Source organism: Apostichopus japonicus, chromosome 4 (assembly GCF_037975245.1).
Source record: "Apostichopus japonicus isolate 1M-3 chromosome 4, ASM3797524v1, whole genome shotgun sequence".
In the NCBI taxonomy this organism is placed as follows: Eukaryota; Metazoa; Echinodermata; class Holothuroidea; order Aspidochirotida; family Stichopodidae; genus Apostichopus; species Apostichopus japonicus.
The window spans coordinates 17,888,668-17,912,586 of NC_092564.1; the positions used below are offsets into that span (position 1 = coordinate 17,888,668).

The 23,919-nt window shown below is 36.0% G+C and overlaps 1 protein-coding gene across 1 annotated transcript; it reads right to left on the reverse strand.

The window, feature by feature from the left end:
* Positions 1 to 465: 465 nt before the first annotated feature.
* LOC139966671 (uridine phosphorylase 2-like) lies at positions 466 to 23,863 on the reverse strand. Its single transcript, XM_071969939.1, has 7 exons — positions 23,558 to 23,863; positions 23,020 to 23,159; positions 17,750 to 17,890; positions 14,197 to 14,382; positions 12,729 to 12,861; positions 10,760 to 10,906; positions 466 to 9,586 (listed from the first exon to the last, which is right to left on the reverse strand). Exons 2-7 carry the CDS (start codon positions 23,146 to 23,148, stop codon positions 9,444 to 9,446), a joined length of 879 nt encoding a protein of 292 aa, XP_071826040.1. The 5' UTR covers positions 23,149 to 23,159; positions 23,558 to 23,863; the 3' UTR covers positions 466 to 9,443.
* Between the last annotated feature and the right edge of the window lie 56 nt (positions 23,864 to 23,919).

The following is a 23,919-nucleotide window of genomic DNA, read 5'->3' on the forward strand; positions in this document are numbered from 1 at the left end:
TTGTTGCTTATATACTTTCCAGTCATAAATTTATTCTCTGGGTTCACCTTAAAAGAAATGTATAATAGCAGTAATAATTAATAAGAATTATTTTAATAAAAAGAATCATTTTAATAAAAAGAATGAGTGTACTGGTGACTTTGAACTATTACGCAGTGTCTCAAGTGAAAATGTTCCAATTTAAGATCGAAATATTAAGATTATTAAAAAATCAGGTCTTTTATCACTTCTGTAATTAGTTATCAGGGTCTCTGATTTACATTCTAATTGGCTGAATAACCAAGAAAGAAAATTCTTTATCCCATGCACCAGACATGAGGTGTTCTTATAGTTTAGGTATTTTGAAAATCTGTTAAAATGCTTCAAAAATATTTGACATAATCAGACAAACTTGTCTTGAGTCATAGTGGTTAAAGACAAAGGACAAAAGATATCACAAAAGAATTGGAAAATGACAAAAATGAGGAGAAAGTGCAAAGCAAGATTTATTTACAATGATAAGAGGCTAACTTAAGTTGGCAACAAAAACAATTATTTCATATTATTATTAAATAATCATATGGTAATAATGCAATGGTTGTATTTCTTGGATATTTTACGGATTATGTAGTCTTCATCAGTAGTTATGACATTAACTTCTCTTCTTGAAAATATAGGAAGCCCTTAATGTCAAAACTACTAAGTTTCAAGTGGGACAATTAATTGAAAAAAAAAGAATAAAAAATAGACAAGCTGTTTCACTGCACAAGAAATATAGATGAACAAAATAAATTAATATGTTTACTTTTTGCTGAAAAATTGTTTTAAAAGTTTACTTCACTAGCTTGTCTTTTTAAAAACAATTCCCTCTTATTTTTTTCTCTTTTTATCAAATTTGCAAATAAAAGTTTCCAGAAAAGTTGACAAAATGCAACTTTTCCCCCTCTAAAATGGCCCTAATACATGTTCCTTTGTTAGTGTGTTGTACCAGCGCTCGTCCATATGCTCAGAATTGAACAATAAAAATGACAAAATATTTGCTAGAATTTCTGGAAGGACATGCCAAAAAATTGTTTGAAATTGTGTCAAAGCAGCCATCCATTAGTTAATTATATTTACAGCTTTGATGGAGTCAGAACAGTATCTAGCTACCATTTCTTTAGCTCTGAAAGGAACCATTTAGTTGTTTAATGGTAAAATTTCAAAGTCCCAAAATGATAGATGCAAGACATATTTTCAATACTGTGCAGGAACTTCATTTCAAGTAGTTCCATCAACAATTTCAGAAGGCACTCAATTTATGGAAGTGTTATTCAAGTTGCATGCAGGCTTCAAATTAAACCATCAACTATTGTGAAACATGATACATTTTAGCCTTCGGCTGAAGACTCATCATTACCGACAGAATTTAGAACTTGCATGCAATGAATGAATCAGCTAATTAATTACTTTAAAATGTGATTAATATCATTGGTAGTTATTAAAGCTTAGTGATCATAAAATAAAATTTGCATGCAATCCTGCAAGTTATCTAAAATTCAAATAAGTAGTAATTAAGTTAGCATGTTTATTCTTGAGTGTTACTTTTTGAAAGATAAATGTATGGAATTGATTTGATCTGATACAGAGACTGAGGTGAAATTCAACTAGTACAGTTAATACTGAAAAGTGTCAATAAAATTCACAAAATAAACATCCATTTCACAAAGCAAAACCGTGACTTTTATTTTACTATTTATATTGTATATAGTTGAGGCTGAGCTAGGATTTGAAAGGTCAATGTCTGACATTCAATTCTTCTAGTAAGGTCATGGTCATACTTCTAGTAAGGACACGGTCACTCGTGTGAAGCTCTGCCATATGGTACACCAATAATCAATCAAGCGTGATAATTTTTAAATTGGCTTGAAACAGTCCTCAGAGCCTCAGCTTGACTTTATAGCTAGGTCAAGTATTGACAAATCAATATGCACCATATAATAAAAGAGTTCCTTTGTAGCTACAGGCCGACTTCACAATACAGTCTTTCTCATTGGCCAAGGAAGATATATTACCACAGTAAACAAAATATGACACAGCAAACATGATAAAATGGGAACCCCCGTGGGGAAAGAAAGTGGTTTGTATCAATATCTCTCACTTTCAGAAGACAAAATATTTAAAATATAATTTTTTTATTACATTTTTTTCTCTCTAAATTTTTTTTTTTTAATTGTTACTACGGCCACTTTCGACTCAGATACAATCATGAGCTAGACCTGAGACTTGTATGTTCCCTTTAAAATATAATGTTCTTAGAACATACACTTGCATCCTTACACAATGAAAGAAACTATTGTAAAACTTTGCAGTGCAAAATTAACTGTCTGCTGACAGAGAACATTAAACAAAACAACCACACAATGCACTTCATACAGAACCAACACTGAACCTTTTTCATTGGGTATATATCCAACTGACACCCCTCCTCGCCCTTCCCAATGAACTTTGAATTTACCCAAATACACCCAGCAAACTCTTCCATAGATGAATACCTTCATCCCCCCAGCTCACCCCTTTCCCACCATACACTTAAGATTTTCCCCTCATCAGTATTGGTCCCAAAGTTTCAGCAAAATTGCTAGATTAGTTTTTCAAAAAATACATTCCAAAGACTCCTCCAATCATCTTAACTTATTCCCAGCCATTGTTCAAAGATGCTATAAAGTAGACAAGATTGAGTATGATCTCAGGTTGGATTTGCCTACTTTCAGCGTGGCAGTAGAATGCCTATTGGAAATTTGACTATGGGTGACCAGTATTTGACTGTCTAGCATATTTGGAGCTATACTGATAATGCCCTTTAAATGGTGTGAAGACTCGCGCACTAAGAAACGCCTCATGCCGGTAATCTGACCTAGTTTCGAATGAGGTGTAACAGAAGTGTTACACACCACCATCGATCCCAGAAAATACACACACAGCTTGCTACCTGGTAATTAGACACTAGTGTACAGTCAATACATACAGCTACGGTCAATACCCACAACACAGTGTACATAGCAGCGATCGACATCTCAGGTCTAGATAAAAGACAACAAGGTATCACGTTTCATTACTGTCTGCATTTTGTAGCGACATGTAGAAGAAAACTTCACTTGCAAGCAACGGAAAGTTTAACTTTTTCAGAGCCCGGCACACGCAGTCATATCGCTGTGCGTGCCGTTACTTATTCTTTTTGTTGAATGACGTGCTGGCTTATCGAGAGCTAGCAATGTTTTATAATAAATATGACCCAGTGATGCATACCAATGACTTTTCAAATGGTTTTTTTGGCAGGTATATTTAAACTGTACCATGCATGTGATAACTTCTACATATATGACTAGCTTTATGCATGAGTACTACATATATTGACACAACGTCTTCAATGGATAATACGAGGTAAAAGTACAAATACTGATTTTTATGAATACAATTAGTATTAAAGTTGTTTAGAAAATAAATACTAGCCCGGTTTTAATTTGGCACTTGTGATAAATAATGCAAATCTTCATCATGTCATAAACTAGATTATGCAAACAGGGGTGGTTACCATCATGCATATTCAGGTCTACCCTGGATATGTCCCCATTTTGATATCATATCTGAACGTCCGGGTGGACTTACAGAATTTTAATAAAAATCCACGGATCTTTTTCGGTTCAGTTCCCAGCAAAGTTGTCAAGTTTTAGTTAAGTGGGAAAGCTTCCTTGATTGTGATTTAGAATATTACTGTCTTTCAGTGTTTTGCTAGATTGAGTTAACTTCAAAGCTGGCAAACGGGAGGGGGGGCCCCTCCCCTCAATTTAGAATTACCCCTACCCCAGGCTGCAACAACTTCGAAAATACAGTGTAGCAATTTTGATTGTCTTAAATTCACATTTTGTAACAATTAATATTATTTGTGATGATGGTGAATACTGTAAGTGTTTGTTTTTTTTTCCCATAAAATATTAATATAAAAAATAAGGCTATGTGAGTGCGGCATTGTTGACATGTGAAAAGGTAAGCTAGCTTTATTAATATTAAATATTATTCTACACCTTTGTAACAGACTTGATTAAATCTATATCATGACTGTCAAGCCTGCACTCATAGCAAGACAGTCCTCCCTCAAGTTCACTCGAGGGTCAATAACTTCTTACTTGATAGCATAAACTACCCCAAGTACTACTATTAGGATATATCCTTGAGTGGACCTAATTAATTGACCAGCCACCATATGATTGTAGACAAATGTGCTCTAAATAGCAGGCACGTACTTTCCTGCGTGAAGACAAAGTTGGCTTGACCTCTGACATAGTACACTGTGTGTACTATCATGAACTTGTGCAGAGGAGTGTTCAGTATGGCGAGCATTACCAACTCAATAACAATAAAAAATCTTGATTCATTATAGCCTACTAAAGAGTAATAAATAGTATAAAGCTTTTAATTCCCAACTTTCAGTGAGCTGCTATCTGTTAATATTTAACATGAACTGTGACTTTCGCTTTCACCCATTGGCGTATTTTCCTTTTCCTTTTGGCATGTAGAATCTACTTACTGTTAATACATGTTACTGTTATTTAAATATAGAGCTCGTAGCAAGCTATTTATAAAGTGATCACATCGTACTGTGGTTAACTATAATACAAAACAGTGGAATATGTACAACTGTACTCTATCTTGTCTATTACAACACAGACACTCTTATGAAAACTGAAAAAAAAGAAAAACACCTATTGAGATCAAGGTTGGAACTTGTTTACATGTACACTGGATACAGCAACAATACCAAGCTTTGCTAATATGCATTCTTTTAGATACCAGGAACTCGTTTGGAGTTATTGAAGCGACACATGTTTTGTGAGCCAGCTGTTTACAATTAAATCTTAATTCATGTATGTATGCGTGTATGTATGTACTGTATGTTAGATCCTCCTGCAAGCAGTCAGTTATTTGAAAAATAACTAAACTTCATCATGTACACAGCCTGAACTGATATCAGAAGCCAATTTCAACATCTGCTTTTCAACATTCTTTTATGAGATACTGTTTTCTTCTCCTCAATAATCTTAAAAAGTATAATTATGAATGATGACAGATTGATGACCTGTGCAAGAAATTAATCATATATAGTAATGAATTGTAAGGGTAGATTATATCATCTGCAACATATTCATTTTTCAATTTCACTTTGATATATTTATATTTATAATTAGAAAATAACTAAACTTCATCTGTACACAGCCTGAACTGATCTTTAGATCTGCTCTCCAACCGTCTTTTATGAGATTCTGTTTTCTACTTCTCAATAACCTTTAAAAGTATAATTATGAATTATGACAGATTATTATACCAAGGTTTGAAGTGACTTCATGCATTACAAATTAATATTTTCTCAGATATACTTAATTAGTTTGTGATTTATGAAACCTCACGATCGAGTCCTGACACCCACTAAGTGAGTTTTGTTGTCATGGTTACGCTCGAATTCACGAAAAGACTTGTATATTGCAAGAATCATATATTGCTACTATAATTTCATAATTATATTATGGAATTTATACTCTTGTCTCTAAGAATGAATGAACAATAGAAATGTTTTAATATCTCCAATATGGAATCAGATATTTTCTTTGCTTTCTGAAACAATGGTAATGTCCGTCTGTCAAATAATGTTTATTAACATTTTATGGTTGAGTTTCTCAGTCCTTCAAAAAGGGATGGACCAATGTCGGACACATACTGTGAAACAGAGCTTGCAAAAATATTCTATAATGCTACATGTAAAAGCAGAACTACTAACAGGGAAAATGATATGGTCGTTGTTTTGCTAGAAAAATAATTGACCTTATAACTATAAGAAATACAACTCAGTTGGATATCTGTGATGCTTGTCATGGGAAAAGTTTCTTACCGACAAATGTCTGTTTTAAATTCTCTTTGAAGAATGCACATCTGGCATTTTTGCATGGCATACTACTGTACTTGAATAATTAACAACCCCCGGCTTCATTCATCTCAAATATATTTTGGCAAATACTTTCTTCCCACTCTGGCTATCTGCCAGTTAGGTTATTGGTCATCAAGATATGGCCAATGCACACAGTCTACACTGCTGTAAAAAATGCAATCAATGAAAACATAAACTCTACCAAAGAGTTGGAAATTAATATCAATTTTTTGCAGCAGAAAAATTGGATGAAACTCTTTGGTAAGTCCTCCGTAGGTTTCGACCGACATAAAATCCTACGTTCACCAGTCTATTCCCATCTATGCCTCCATTCAACTCTCAATTTATCAACTATAGAAAAGTAATGTTTAGTTTTAAAGATTTGGTCTTAATATGCTAGTTACAGTTTGACAAATCCCTGAGGAACAAAAACAGCTTGCTACGAATAAAAAGTACAAATTCTTAAAGAATGATAGTACTATTACAATGTATAGAAATATTTCTGACAGTAAATTTTAATGTATAGCGTTTACAATAGTGTAAATAAGGCACTTATTTTGAAAAAAACAAAAAGAAAATATATATACTTTTCAATAGAAAAAGTGCAATATAAAACATTGCAAGTGTAAAACTTAAAATACCGGTGGAACATAAGGGGCACTAACTCTATCTTTTTTCGGTGGGTATGATCCATTATCCATTTGATGACAACCCCAGATGAGCTGTTTATAGCCAGCTGAAACTCAGTAGCTAGGGGGAAGTCCCAGGGCCTAGTGACCCCAAAATATTTGTCTGCCAATTACAAGTGGGCCTCTGTAATGAGATATGTAACTTGAGCATATTATGGGGCAAATGGTTCAGTCTTGGGACTTTGCACATTCATCCGAGGAGCATTAGACCACTCCTATGGGAGTAAAATCACCTTTGCAACCTCAAACAGAACATTTCGAGATTAATTATTAGCACAACTGTCCACTAATATCTAATTATAGACCTAATTCATAGTCTAAATATGCCTCAGAATGTACCATTTGACATCTAAACTCTTGTGCGAGGACCCTAAGTACCCCTATAAGGGACCCCAGAGCCACAGCCATAAGTTTATAAGATCCTCCATTCGCATCTGGCCCTTCCGAAGTAGATAAAGTTTCATGCATATGGCCAAATTTACAATTTAGGCCCCACCTTTAAAATCCTGTGCAGGCCACTGCCCTGTTTGGTAAACTGTCAGATAAAATATTCTATTTTCAGATAATATATTATGTGAGATAATATATTCTATTTTCACTTATCTTATAACTCTTTAAACTTTTAAGTATAGCAAACACAGCAGTAGGAGGAGCATTGTTAACGCTAAATTCTGTGAAATTATCATCAACGCATTATTTTCATCGTTTTATATTTTTGCTTCAGAATTTGGAGGAGATCGATCCTGATAGAATAATATTATTTGGTCAAAGGACCGTTGCTGGGAGCATTGGATTTCATATTGTCTCTCCTTACAGTACAAAAAGAAATAAACACTCCTAGCAATCCTATTTTGTAAAACTACAATAATGGTATTTTAATAGAATGTGTATATTAAGGTATTAATGTACTGTATTACGCGACTGCCTCAATAGCAATAGCACCGGCTGGTTCACTAGAACTCACTGGTAGCCAGCAATTTTCAGAGCTCTTAATTATAATTCCCTGATTTCAGAATGCAACATTCTCTGTTTCCTTAAATTTGTAGAAAATTTTACCAAACTAATGTTCAAAATAAATTATCTCACTGATAAATGTAATCCGTGAGAAAAAGGCAAATTTAGTGAATCATTGATGATTTAATTCAGTTCTGACAAAAGGTTATCAGTCACTGAGACAATCAAGGAACTTTGTTTACTGATAAAACATTATAGTTATTAAAGTTAATTGCAAGACCAAAGTTAATAAGGACTCAAATAGCAGTGTAATATCATGATCTTCTCAAATGAAATTATAGCAGGGTTAAATTAGTCAGCTGTGTATAGTAATATTTCAACATTCTTTCAACTTGTAGCAAAAAAGCTGTGACCTTTCAACAGCTGCGTTTGATGTTGCGGAAGCTACCTGCAGGAGCAGAGGTAGGATTTACAGAGACCGAGATGAAATGTGACTCCAATAGATTAATAGCATTACCGATGAAGTCAGTATCATGACTGGGAGAAAGGTATTACAATGTTTTTGAAAAGCGGAAAACGGCAGAAACTTTATAAAATGGTGGCATACGTAGTAGGTGGGGTACACTGCCCAAAATTTTGATCGCGGCATAAAATGGCACCATAATTATGCGAGTTGACAAGCCGCCATTAATTTAAATATCACGTAACTGTGGTGGGGGCGTCTACAACGCATATTTCGTTTGACGAGGTAAAAGACATGCTCGTTATCTTTGTTTCAACATCACCACTGTTCTACAGTGGTTCATTGAAATTTGATCATATGGGAAAATATGCTTTTAGTTGTTTCATAAAAACTGTGGCAAATGTCACAACAATAAAGAGTGAATCAATTTAACATGTTAACGAAATGTTGGAAACCTAAATGTTAAAATCATTAACAGAATTTCTCAGGGAACCAAAGATTAGTTCTTAAACACAAGGTGAGAAGCAAATTTTTACACAAGTAGAAAAAAAATTGGACATGTATAAAATGAATAATGCAAATAGAGGAACCAAAAAGAAAATAAAGATTTAACTTTATCACAGGTGAATAATTATCACAGGTGAATAATAAACAGAGTACTGGAGACAGCACTGAAACTTTGCGCTCACAGCGTTTTCTTCTGCCCGGCGTTAATGAGGCACACGTCCAACCCTTGTGGTCAGCAGGGAGACAAAACAATGTACTTAACTATGACGGTCAGCTGCCAGAGTAGGAGATAACAGATTGATGTCACCCAGCTTGGCTAACTTTTGCCCCAGATTTTCTAGGGGGGGGGGGCCAAAATTTGTATGTTGAACAGCAGAGTGTAGGGTAAACTTACAGAGCTAGTACATGAATCATGTTTTAAACAATGGAAAAATATTTTCTACCACACAATAACATAAAGCAAAAATATATTTTCTTTTGAAAGGCAAAGCAGTTTGTGCCCTGAAAAAAAAGGAGAATTAATGCTATCTGTTGGAACAGTTAAAACCAAGTAACTCCGGAAAATTAAATAAAAGACGTAGAAGAAGAAGAAGGTACTTAAAGTCAACCAACTGGTAACCATAATTTATATAACATTGGAAATTAGTTCCAGTTGGATGTGAAAAATTGTGTTTCTCCTGCAAATGTTTGACTTTAATTAAAAAAAAATCACAAAGGCAGGATACACTTCAATAATCCTGTTAGAAATCAAATAAACAAACAGAGAAAGTAATAATAATAATAATGATCATGTTAAATGTAACATTGAGAACTTGACAACAATAAAACAGGTAAATCAAAGAACCTTTTTCCTATCTTTGTTTTTCTTTCTTCATGAGGCATCGCCGTTTATCTAGGATGAGATCTTCAGCTGTTCCTTGATGAACTCTACGATTACCGTAAATGGACGTTGTTCCCACTTGCGCAATATCTCTGTTGGTGTATTCAACTGGTCTCCTTTCAGCCTGTCGATCAATGTAACGCACACTACAGCAGCTGCAGGAATGCAAATACACAGCAATAAAATAATATAAAATCTGAATGTAGCTTTTTTTCCGCTTTAACAGGCTTTTTTCGATTTCAAACGCATTATACGTGGAGCAAATCCCTCCTGGCATATCACTGAGAATATAATATGAAAATTCATCAATTCGAAATATTATGGCATTCTTATATAGACTTCTATTCCACCACAGGAACAAAACCATAACCAGCAAGCAAGTACAATGCCCCTGATATTTCCGATTAGTTCTCAGAATGAAAACTATTGTACTCACTGTTGCCACTCTTTTTAAACAAATGAAATTCCAGAATTTTGTCAAGACCAATAAATTAAAGTTTTTATACTATATTATATAACAGATTATGACCTAATGTTATATGCTACCAATGGTATCAAGCCTGAAAATGATTTTCTCTTGCAGAATACATATGTTATCCGCTTTCGTAAATGGTTTAGTTAGGGAGACATTCAAAGAGCCATGTACTATCCAAACATGACATGATGTAACCGTAGCTCGTCTGCAAAGATTTATGCCGTGAACATTTCTTTCACAATTCTTTCAAAAAATTCTTTCTCATGTGTTTTTCGATCAGAAAAGAAACAGTTTTCAAATGAGGATATTTCCTGACTCTTCCAAACTAAACATTACGCAGATCTTGCCTATAAGAAAATATGTCCTAGATATCCCACTTATTCTGTGCAAAGTAATGAGCCATTGGTCGGGTAGGTCACCCCAGTGTTTACGGAAAAAGTGGGGTATCTAGAGCGGTTTTTCTTAAAGGCAAGATCTGCATAATGACTTTCAAATTCAAGGAGTATCACGACCTAGAAAAGGTTTTCCATTCCTCCTTTTTTTCCTGTCGTTTGCTAAACTGCGTTGGAACCATGTATGTGTAGTCTGTGATAATAATTTAGCCTATATTTAAGTAGAAGCAGAAACAGCAAAATTTTGATCTGTTGTTCAATGCTGACAGACTTTACCACATTAACTGCTACACCCTGTCACCACAAGAGTATCATCCTGTTTCAATTTACTGGAAATAAAAATCTGTTACTTTCATAAAATAGACCAAAACTTTATTTTCTTTTTCTCCAAATCAATTGGGAATTATTATTTTCTTATTTTTAATGCCATATATTTGTGGTATTATGCCAATGGTACTAACCTTTAACACCGCATGCATTGCACAGAGCAGCAATGCCACAAGACTCCATCTCGATGTTACGTACGCCGGCATCAACAGCCTTCTGTAGGAACGCCATCTTTTGCTCTTTGGTGATCTCACATATCGCACCATCTAGCCTGCCCTGACCTGGGTAAGAGATAGGGAGACCATTTGTATTTAAACACTGTCTATAGAAATGTGTCAATATTCAAGCAGATTAACACTTGAAGTGAGTCGGATTAATTTACAGACATAAATGCAGCACAGATGGGAATAGCCTTTAGAGTCAGTAAAATGGCCTGCCATGTTAATTTGAAGTATAAAAAATACATGACTGTCAAGTCTGCCTATAGAAAAACAGTCCTCCTCAAATTCACTTGAGATATCAAAAATTTCTTACTTCATAGCATAAACTACCCCAAGTACTGCTATTAAAATAATATCCTTGAGTGGACCTAATTAACTGACCAGCCACCTGTATGATTGTAAACACAAGTGCTCTAAATGGCTAGCAATACTTTCCTCTGTCAAGACACGTTTGGCTTGACCACTGAAATAGTACACTGTGTTTAATCATGAATTTGTGCAGAGAAGCATTCAGTATGGCTACCATTATGAACTCTGGTAGATATTCAATCTCCCTTGTTTTTGGCCAAAAACAGGGGACTTGGGTGGTACTTGCTATATAGGCAGGGAAGATCGTAATGTATATCTATTACAGATGATTTATTGTAATCAATTCAATCATATAAAATCTTGTAAATATCAGAAGGTGAAATGAGCAGATTCTCAAGGTCACAAATTTCCATTGGTCTCATTTTCTTACAGGAAACAGACAATTTACAATAGGTTTGACACAATTATAGAGGATGCTGGGTACAGAGAAAAACCAAAATATTGCCAACTCAAATATATGGTTTGAGAGATATGACCTCGAGGCCTTCCAGCTGTTAACAGCATGCTGTATCTATAACCAATAGAACAGGTGGAGATATTGCGGTTTAATTTAGGTCAATGGTGAATATTTAGTAAATCTTGGCAGTTATGTGGGCTAACCGGTATTCTTCACTAGAAAACAACCACGGCTCATTTTTATTTAGGGTCTGATGTATCTTTGGACTAAAGCAATTTTGTCGGCATGACAATTGAAACACTGGTCGATAGGCATAGTATAAGGTGTGTTATACCTGAAGACATAATCACTTGGACACCACAGAGGTATACGTGTAACATAAAAAAACAATGCATTGAAAAGGTGTGTATATTACAGTAACTTGTGTAAAAGTAAGTTGGCCTGACGTTTTGATCCTAGCAGGATCTTTTTCAAAGGCTAAAAAAAACTTAAAAAATAAATAAATAAATAAAAATAAAAATATTAACTTATATAAAATGTATTGGGTAAATACAAAATTGACACATATTCAAGATAATGCATCCACAGGATTTGTGACACCAAAATTACTGTACTAAGCTCCATATGGAATTCAGTATTTATTCTTCTGTGGGTTTGTACTGTATTGTGCTGTATAACTGATCAAGACAACAGATAACAATAACCAGGAGGTCAACCTGATTACAATCCATCAGTTCCCCTATTATGTATCTATAGTCAGTCATCACCTGTTTTGCCCACATTACAAAAAAGTTTTGTTCCCCCCAAATTTATTGTTGGCCTATTGTTTTGTTTCATGCCTAATTTTATTTGGGAGGGGGGGCCAAACTTGACAGTTTCAGGTACCTTCTTTAGCTTTAAATGATCATGTATGGTACCATAAAACTCACCCACAACTTCAGCACAAAATGAATCTTAAACGCTGCTTTGCTGAGCATTTACTGCATGTATTAAAGAAAATTTGACAATCGTGCATGAAAAGTTACACAAAATACAATGGAATGAATTTTTTGGGGGGTTCAGAAGTTTGTATTTCATTGGTGCATTAATTACTTAACCGTTGACCTTTTGACTTACATTCATAGAAGTCTTCTGCACACATTGTATCAGCCTTGATGATTGGAATGTTATTATTCTGGCACGCCATGATGGAGTCCGCCAACTCGGAACATAATTTGGTGGATCTGCTGACTGTTTCACCTAATCTTGACTGGGAAGATAACAAAATATATCACATATATGCCAACAACAAGACCTACTTGCAAATGACCTTAATGGATTATTTACACAGGTTTTTTATTCTTATCTTATCTTATCATATCATCGCTTCGCCTTTTCATCTCACCGCTATTTGTTCTTATCTAAATTTGCCCTATTCGTTGACATGTTCAAATTGTCCTCGAACTGGTTTTGTTTGCAAGTGCTCCTCTGCAGAAGATTCTGGTAGGATTGAAATGTTAGGCCCTCTAATTGTTCTTTATTTACCTACACAGGCATTTTGCAATAGATGAGCAGTTTATTAACAGTATTTGCTTCTTTTCTAGCTCTGATATAATTGGCCCTGTATGACTGAGATACATCATAAATACTTCAGAGTAATCTATCGAGTCTATCAATCCACATTATGGTGGCATACTCCTGTTAGAGTCTATATCCATCCGCTCGATTGTTCTCCTTCAGGAAAAGTGCCAAAAAGCAGCAGGAGAACATCTTTCTTGACCTGTTATCAATAATGATCTAGTATTTTGTGGCTTGTATGTTGAAGAGCATGAATGGAAGTACATGTGGTGAAAACATTGGGTCAATTGAGGCAATTTTAGACCCCTTTAGGCTTCCCAGGAGCAGCGTACGAATATTGTTTACTACTGAGTTAAGATGTTTGTTTACAAGTGGCAAAAACTTCCGGCTCTGATAGCAAAAATTCTGTGTGATCATGGTACAGAAAATTGATGGTGCCATGAAAGGCCAACTCGTCAGCTATCCGGTGATGGGTAGCAATTAGCTAGTGAGAACTTCTATCTCTAGACTTAGAGACCACATTACATTTGTGATTTAGTTTGTAAGTCAATGGGGCTTTTAATGGGCGTATACTACCTTATATCCGAGAGTTGACTTTCTTGGCTTAGTTGCTTTCTGTCAGTGATTACAAGTTTACCCTAACATACAACTCTCAGTTTGATATTGTTTGATGGTAGTAGTATTTACGAGGAACGGATGGGGAAGTTATAAGGGGGGGGGTTGTGGTCTTAGGTTCGTTGAAGCAGAATCCCATGGGGACATCCCCCTTGGATGTCCAGTGATGCCTTCTGAGGCATAGACTACTAAATTAGTTATAATTGGTCTACACACACGGTAGTGCTAACAACTGCTTTTGAACTTTTGTATGCGGTTGTAAGGTAGGGGAGGAGGGGTTGGGGGTGGAGGGGGAGGAGGGGGAGGAGGGAGAGGAGGGGGAGGAGTGGAAGGAGGGGGAGGGAGGTTACACATATCCCACTGGATCCGCATCTGTACACTGTAGCATCTGTTTCTACACTGTTTAACTTACAAATTCAAAGACAGGTTGGAACCGATCGTTGACTGCGTTTCTCGTGACGACTACCGTCCCCGGTTCAACTCCGATTCCACCACAGGTCCCTGTTCGTATAAGTGCCACGTCTTCACACTGAGCATGGTACAGCAGTTTAATGATCTCGTGGAGAACAACGCTAACTGAAGCCAAGCCGACACCATGCTGAAGAAACAAGACATTTAAATATTTATATTTAAATATAGAAAAGCTCAGCTCGGTATTTACAGTTTCACTGAGAAATTCCTATTAGGCAGAGCAACTGAGTGATGGTGTGCAGATCTTAACTGTATGTAAGGGCAGGATTTTATGCTGTTTGTGGCAACTGTTTTGGGACTTAAATAATCGATAAGAAAAATATGCTAATATATCCCAAAATTAGTAGTTTATTATTCTGCTTTGTAAAAGTACATTTCAAATAATAAAGAAAATTATATAATATCTTTACTGTTTTTAAAAAATTGCTTTTGCATGGATTGTGGTCAGAACTGAGATAATTCTTAAATTCCAGAGGGGTTGGGTGGGGGGGGGGGGGAGTGGGAGAGGGAATATACAATGATGTCTTATTTTAATTAATAACAATGGATTTTGAATACAAGTTGGTAAGTGTGGTAAAATTTCTGGTTATTTTTGTCAACCAAGTCAAGAAACCAATTTTGATTGAATTTAATTGTACAGTAGGTTATGAAGTTTGGAGTTTACAAGTTGAGAAAAGATAGAGTAAGAGAGGTATAAACCGGTTTCTTTCTCCAAATTAAATTTGGCTTGTTTGATTCATTTATCAATGTTTATGATAAATGTATCATTCATTTCATGTTATCATTGAAAATAAAATCAAAAATAAAACTTGGGAGTATCTCAATTGCTCTGTAAGAACAAAAAAAGATAAATTTGGTCACAAATTATAACTAATTACACCTTAATAATTGGACATTACAATCATCTCTTTCCAGCTTAGCTGTGTCTTTTAATTATGATACCACCATATCAAATTAGTGTCATAGATGAAATTATTCATGTGAAAAACATAGCAATATATGTTCTCTTTGTACAGAAGACTGAAGATTTTGACTACTGAAACGTTACATCTTAAAAAAAACTTAACTGACCAGCATTGTCCTATAAAGGACAGATCCAGTCTGTTATCAATTTGTTGATTTTCAATATTTAGACTATATTACTGTATCTTTGCTCATCACTTTAACATCTAGTATATATTTGCAGTTGCATATTCAAGTTCACTTTTATCTTATAATGTATTTTAGATCCTCCTGCAAGCAGGAACTTGTGAAGAAGCCATCATTGGCTTATCAAAGCCGCAAGCTGACCAAAGCCAGTCTCTTAGATTCATATTTAACGTTCATGATTATGAATTGTCAATTGTTAACAACTCTGTAACTGGACGACATACTGTACATCAATCTTGGAGTGACTCGAACTCTGGACCTTATGATTGAAAGGCACAGGCGTTAACTACTGAGCTAACACTCCTAAATTATAACAACAAATTAAATTATAACAACATTACAACAAACTTTACAGATGGTACCTGGGAAGTAAAACACTGTAAAAATCTGAGATAAGACACCATCAATATTAATTTCTTTCTTGTTTTCTCACTGGGTGTGAGAGCCTTTACTTAAGTACATCTACTTTATAGGTCATCACTATCGGCCCCAAATAGGCTAGAATTACTCATATAATGGTCACTCATATTCAAATTTTCGACAAGCATTTCCTAGTACCAACCTCAAAGCAATTTGTTCCTCTCTTAGAGATTTAATTGTCTAAATGATACTCAATTGTCTAAACGAATAATCAATTGTCTAAATGAATGGGATAATAATTACGATGGTCAGAGATCTTCCAAGGGAGAATTTTTGAAAAAGTATTTTAAACAATGAATTTTTAGACAACTCACAGTAAAGTTAGGGCCTATAAGGATATGATCTTTCATTGAATGTTAAACATTAAATCTTTGATCTTTGGTATTCAAGTTGTGTGTACCTTCACCTTGTATACTGGTGACCATCTCGTGAACCATCCCACAATTACCCACCCACCACCCCAACCCTACCACTCCTTTCTCTTCAATCTCCCCTCCCCCACCCCCACCCACCCCCCGGTCCCTTTACACTTTTACTGTCCTTTAATAACCTTTAGTCTCTCATAAAGATGATCAGTAAGTTGTCATTCTAATTTTTAAGCTTGAAAAGGTCGTTATAGCAATTATGCATGACCAGGAAGTATTTGGCTGTTGTGTAAACTGCACATGGATCAAAGGTTAAGCTCAACATGTACTTGATAAGCTTTACTGCTTCCCAGTATACATCTGACGTTGCCAAATGACTTTTACAAAGATATGTAAACTATCTTATGTCAGTGAACTACATTTATCATTAAAAAAGATCTGATTAAATCCTTGATGGCAATAACTTACAAGTTATATATACCTCTTACCATGCCATGGTAAAGATGATCCACCTCAAAGGCGGCACATATCTACGAACTGCCACCGTGTATTAGTATTAATATTTGGAATGCTTGGTATGTTTGTTGGCACTCTCTTGTATTTAAGCAAACCAATATTACAGGTTCAAGTACGAATTGGATGACAACAAAGTAATCTTCCATAACGACACTTTGATGAGATAAACCATTTGCACACTGAGGTCATATTGACTTCCAAACATTTTGTCTCTGAATGTAGCAGAGATCGTTATATTTACATACAAATCTTACAGTACATTTGCAACGCAATGCATCATACAGAAGGGAAAATGGCTTGATCTACCACCCCTTAGAGCTGGCCTGTTTCATCGATTGCACCTATCCATTGCTCAAAACAAGCCATGCAAACTCTCACATTGTGTACATAGATACTCCTAAATTTTCAGTTATTTCTATGGTGTGTCATAATTATATATCTTGATACAACCTCTAGGGTTGTCACTCCGTGAGTCTAGAAAGTTACTTAAAAATTTAAAATTACTGAATTTATCCAATACAGATAAAACAATTTTGTGTACCACAAAGTCAATGTCAGGATTTGGGTTTTTTATTTTACTCATTTTTTTTTTCTTCAAAATTTGCTCTGAAGATTTAAGTATATATACCACCTAATAATGTCCTAATAATCATGGTGTGATTTTGAATTTTTGATTGACTATTAACTTTAAATTAAGCAAAAGATTGTATTTTAAGTAACTTATCTAGATATAATATTGAGCATTGTCATCTGTTCCCTAAGATCACAGCAAATTAGTCTTATCTTAATGAATTACACATTTGAACTTTTCATCATATAATGTAGTAACTGACCACGGTCATCCAAAGAATATTTTCAGCCCTAAATTTTCATTCCCACACCCCTCCTGAGAGCACCACTTTTATAATTTCATCAACTGGACTCTGGGCTGACATCTCACATATTACAGTACAAACGACCATATTACAAACCATTACATATGACCATTCAACACTCAATTGTTATATACCCAAAGTGTGTGTTACCATTGCACTCTGTACTTACACTAACTGTCACAACTGGTCCAACTTTGAAAAAGGCATAACGGTCTCCACTGGTGAAGTCCAGCACCTCTTCTTTGAATAAATCGCTCAACTTCTCTGCATATAGTTTCATTCTCGACGGTGTTCCACCAATAATCACAAACTACGGTAAAACAGGTAAAAATGAAAAGAATAAATTGCAATGTTGAAATTCTATCTATCGCTGTTCTTTCTTTTTTCTTTCCCTGCTTTTTCTTGTTTTTTTGTAGGAGAGTATTTTATCACAGATAGTCTAGTCTAGCTGCCTTAGAATCATGTGCTAACTTCAACCTTCAATGTAGGCCTTACATTATTTTTAATCTCAGAACTGTTGATCATTGCTGTACATGTATACATTTTCATATTCTATTCATCAAATTAAATACTCAATGACCTTTACACTGACTCAAAATACTGCAAGTGAAACTACTTTGCTATTACTGAGCTAACACAAAGACACTTATATGCTCAGAAATTGATAATTAACTATTATATAATTACAGACACAATCATGCATACATACATGTATGTATTTAACGCAAATTCCTACCATAGCTAATTGATGTATGTATATATACATATATATATGCACTGGATGTAGGCAGCACTTAATTGTGATCCTTGAATATGATGGATTGACTTCAAATATCAAGGATGCTATAAAGTTTAATCAAACTTCAAGGGTTCTGGATTTACATTGACTTGCAGCGATTACAGAAGCATATTTTAAATTAAAATACCCTCAAAAGTTGGAGTGCCAATTGATTATGTTTGACAAGTGAACCAGGAGATTAAAAAGTCCAAGGATAGAAGGCACAGTACTTTACCAGACTACTGTAGTGTTAACATACATATGTATGTATATACGGCAATTAATTGCAACAAAGAAATATCAACCAGCATGATATATGTCGTAAAGATCAATGTTTTGGTCTTCATGGATACAGTATAATCTTGTATCTGAACTACGTACATGAAGATGTCAGAGTAGCATCTTTCAGCAGTGACTGATGTTTAAGTGGGAGAGTTAACAAACATGCGCATAAATTATGAAGTAGGTACTGTACTTGAAGGATGTTAGTCACTTACAGTACTGAAAAGCATCATAGCATTGGGGGTGATGTAGATATCTATATCATCAATACAATATAGATTGTACTTCTCCCACATGGAAAAGAATTAACGTGTTTCTACATGTGTGTATAATGATTGGATCAAACATTTTGTCATAATCCGCATCGGTGATTTCTGCATTTTGTTATATATTGCTTGAGTTTCTCTTGCTCCCCAGACCTTAATGACTGACATGCTGACCCGAGTTATTATGTCACTTTTCAGGGGCGTATCCAGGATTTTCTAACCCGGGGGGCGCGAATTACTATCTAAGCGGAGCGCCACCATCGGTTGGCGCGCAGCGTACAAGAAAATTTCTGGTTTTGATACACCCCCAGATCACCGGAAATGGGACATCTCGGGCTTTAAAATGACCAACCAGATCTACACTTTTGCCCGAGAATCAAGTATTTCCCAATAGTTTTGTTTTCATCCCCAAAATTTTTGAAGATTGTCACCAGTCACGCATCATGTTCGACCTCATGGCATCTCCTGTGGGTCATTGCTTTTGTAGATGATTCTACGTCGCGGCCCAAAATACCCGTCAGCCCCACTTTTAAAGGTTTTAAGCCGATTAGCATATTTGTTCAGAATTTGAAAGTTCACATTTCTCGTGAAATAAATTCACTTCAAAACATACTCATAATGTTGCACAAATTTTCATCTATGGACAACCATTATAGAAAAAACCTCCTTCAACCCCTAACAGACCGGATACCGAGCACTACACACATAGACAGTTTGGAGGCTGTTCATCATGGAACGGCATTTTCATGCTCACTGATATGATGTGATATTTGCTGTTTGCTTTACATAATGTTGCACAAATTTTCATCTATGGACAACCATTATAGAAAAAACCTCCTTCAACCCCTAACAGACCAGATACCAAACACTACACACATAGACAGTTTGGAGGCTGTTCATCATGGAATGCCATTTTCATGCTCACTGATATGATGTGATATTTGCTGTTTGCTTTACAAATTCGAATAATTGAAATGAGACTGAAATAAATAACTTTTATCTGTTTATTGGCAATGCCCCACATTCTTTTCATTTTGAGTTTAAGTTCATTACACACTGAAGGCTTCGATTCTCTATTTGCCTTCAGTTTAGGGAAGATCTTGGGATTTTCATCCCTAGATATCGCTAGATATTGCTAGATATCCATACAGTAAAGTGTCTTTGTGATTTCTTGGGATTTTTCGGGGCCTGATCTTGGAAAATTGCAAAATCAGGAGTGGTCACACTCCATGTAGGTCAGTGCATGACCTTTTTACATCACTAAAACACAACCCGATCACTTGTTATCGATGAAGCGGTCTGTTGCCGGATTTTGTCAGGAGTCTGGGTACTACGGGCAAAGGTCATTAATTAAGTTTCGCATGAGAAATTTAATTTTTAGATTCATTGTATGTGTTACGGTACTATAGGTTTGGGGTACAATTAGCATTCAAGTCGGGGTGTATAACATTTTATCTCTGGATGGCAGTGCTGCATCGAAGGACATATGTCTAGTGCAGTTCTCATATAGATCCTGGTCTAATACCGAAATGCATCATGTTCCCTAACGACTCGGTCGAGTTCTAGACCAGCCACAGTTGGTTTCAGAGCACAATTGTACAATTGTGTAAGGCGTCCATACACACACACGCGTCATCAGGGGCGGTGATCTGTTTCAAATATTGGGGGGGACGTTTGCTTGGGTGCAGGCGCGTAGCAACCACATCCCCAAATTTTTTCGCGCGCTTCGTGATATTTTGTATATATACCAAATTTCATTACAGATGCTGTCTGTCTTATGGGCGCAGATCAGTTTTGGATAATGGTGGGGACGCGTATCTGTTAATCTCTGTTACTATCTAAGCGGAGCGCGACCATTGGTTTGCGCGTAGCGTACAAGAATTTTTTTGGGCAAATATACCTCCCAGATCACCGGAAATAACACTTCCCAGACACAATAATGAACCAAAACCGCCTTAAATTTGAGATCTCATGGCTCAGAAATTTAAGTTGGGGAAACACATGGACTTCATGCAGAAAAAAAAATCAGGGGACAATAATCCAAGGAGACTTTTGTATACGATGGGTCTGGGTCCTCTCCCAGAAAACAATTATAGACTGCCGCAAATGCGATATCCTTCCAAAAGTTAACAACTGTGGATAAATGTAATAAAGTGAGAACTGCTGCATGTCATTTGCACAATGCTGGATCAAACTGCGCCAAAGTTCAATACAGGGAAATTTGCTATGCAGCGTTTGTTCAAGACAAATTGGTGGGGACAAAGTATATCATGTCCCAACCACTGAAAAAGTTGGTGGGGGCGCGTCCCGTTGTCCCCACCAGGATCTGCGCCCATGGTCCATCTAGCTAATTCATTTCGAAAATAAGTAAAAACTACTCTCCGTGAAAGTCTGTGTCGTTTTTTGGTGATATTTAGTAACAAATTGTGACACGGTTAGACAGGCGCATAGCAAGGAATTTGCCAAGGGAGGGGCGAAGCTTGTTGGCAAACTATCTAAGCGTGGCACCACCATGCATGATTTGGCGCGAAGCGTAAAAGAAAATTTTGGCCAAAAATGTCTCCTAGATCGCTGGAAATGGCACTTCCCTGGCCTTGAAAGTTGCATCTAAGCATTTTCTATTTTGAAATTACAAGCGATATCATAAAAAATATGCTCTTATAGCCACAAAAAACTATGCCACCAAATATTGGGGGGGGATATTAGATACTATATCCCCCACCTAAAATATTGGGGGGGACATGTCCCCCCCGTCCCCCCCATGATCGCCGCCCATGCACGTCATGATATATATATATTAGTGAGAGAGGAAAAATGGGAACGTCAAAAATGGAATTTTCGGTGTTAGGCTCAGAGGTGCACGCCCCTTCCGAAATCCTCAATCCGTCACTGGCTACCCTGCGTATATAATAGGGATCAGCGCTGTAATTATGTCACTGTTCCTCTTTCTCTTCCCGGTGTCTTGGCGTTTTTCTTCTGCTCCCTCCTTTTCTCCTTTCCTCCTTTTTCTCTCTCTTTCATCTTTTTCTTTTCTTTTCCCCTCCTTCCTCCTCTTTTCCCTTCTCTTTTTTTTCTTTCTTCTTCTCTTTTTTTCCTCTCCTCTTTTTCTTACCCGGGGGCGCGCGCCCCCAAGGCCCCCCCCTGGATACGCGCCGGACTTTTCCATCATTTACCTTTCCAATTTAAACTTTTTTTCATAATTTCAGATTTTAAAAATAATTGAACATTATTATAGAAACTGTTCCCAAGAAAGCATTTTTAAACCCTGTATGGCACTTATTGCCGGCTAAACTGTCTGAAATCCTTTCCATGGTCACATTTTAACTTGCCAAAGTTCTTCTTGTCTCAGTATGTATACTAATTTGCACAGTTGGAGGAATATAAGTAAGGCCTCCCCTATAATTCACATTCTAGGAGAGCTACTTACTTTAAGCTCCTTGATAATAACATGTAACACCCAATATTAGTTATGGATATGTGTAAAAGTACTGTAGAATGCAGGAATTAACCATTACTCTGCTCATATAGGGCACAATGCATTCCAATTAAATGGTTAAATCTATATCTGTGGCTGAAAAGTGGTTCCCTGCGTGATAGTGTAGCTAACAGATAGGCTAAAAAGTTATTATTAACTTGGTTTAAGCAATGAATGTATGCCATTGTCTAAACGATCGATGCTATGTACCTATCAATACTAATCAATACTATCATCATGTTAAGTGTGTGATACTTGATGCATACATGTACCCAAAGAACATTGCACAGTATTTCAAGACAACCTTGTAGAGCTAATATGAATCGATCAATAATCGTTGTATTGTGTGTTGATACGCTATGCTATGCTTCGAAAAGGTCACGTTTGGTGATGCGTATGGCTATTCGTGTTTGTGCATGTACATACTGGTTAGTTTGAGTGTAATGAACACAGCAAGGATAGGTTTTAATTTCACAAAGACCTGTAGAATATCAGGGCAACTGAGGTTGCTGGCAGGACAACATCATTACGTTGCATAAATGAGTCAAGCTAATCAGGAAGTATAGTGTATGGTAACCCTGGTTTTCAATATCACTACTTGAAAAATTAGAAAAATTTAAAAAAACTAGTACCCATACCTTTGTATCTCTAAATTTCTGAATATTCTTTGGATCACGAGTGTTCGGTCCCAAGTGAAAGAGAATGTCTTCTTTGAGGTCAGAGAGAAATGGATTTGGGAGTGACATAGTTGCTGTTGAAACACTCATCTTTGCTGCACCTGAAAATTAAGTAAACCAATTGAGATCTTTGTCATGTAGGGATCTGGAAATGGTTGTTGCCAAAACGTTTCAGCAATACCTTCTGCTTACTTCACAATCTTACATTGTACAGTAAAATCCTTCTGATTCATCTGATAAAATAACTACACATATGAAGGTTATATACGGCAATAAATAAATACAAATATCCTTAGATACAGTAGTAGTTACAGCACCATTGTTTACTTTGAGTAATAAATCAAACATAAGACATTTCCTGTTATATACTAATAGGGCTAGGCCTAGCCTTCAGATTAGCACGTATTAAAAAATCCACATCTTTAGTCCACGTAAGATCAACATTATGTGGCCAATTAATCTAATCCAAACCAAGTAGATGAAAGGTTGTCATACTCACAAAACGTTATGTGTTCGTCCGGAGTTTACAGACTGAATATAAAGTAGTTCTATTGCGGGTGGACTGTAAATCGTTCAGACCTATGTAGCCTGATATGTTACTTGCTTAGAGTTCACCAGAATCTTGACAAGATCAGCAGTAATAAGACCCACCACTTCTTTGGATAATTTCCTTTCGCCGGTGATCTGGCCGCTCGCGCGCGATATGATTTGCTGTACACGTATTACGTAAAGTAGTGTGTTCGTATTGCATAGGGATATCGTGTTAGTAATGGCAAGCTATATAACAAAGAGAAGTTTGTTTACACCAGTACGTGCAGCTGCCACTTATAGAGTGACATTTAATGTCGCTGGGGAGAATCA

Excerpts from the sequence above, each read along its gene's own strand:
- LOC139966671 (XM_071969939.1), bottom strand. The coding sequence starts at position 23,148 with ATGAGTGTTTCAACAGCAACTATGTCACTCCCAAATCCATTTCTCTCT. Across the intron at positions 12,862-14,196 it reads TCCAACCTGTCTTTGAATTT|TCAAGATTAGGTGAAACAGT; the intron begins GTAAGTTAAACA and ends TTATCTTCCCAG. Across the intron at positions 10,907-12,728 it reads TGCAGAAGACTTCTATGAAT|GTCAGGGCAGGCTAGATGGT; the intron begins GTAAGTCAAAAG and ends TCTCTTACCCAG.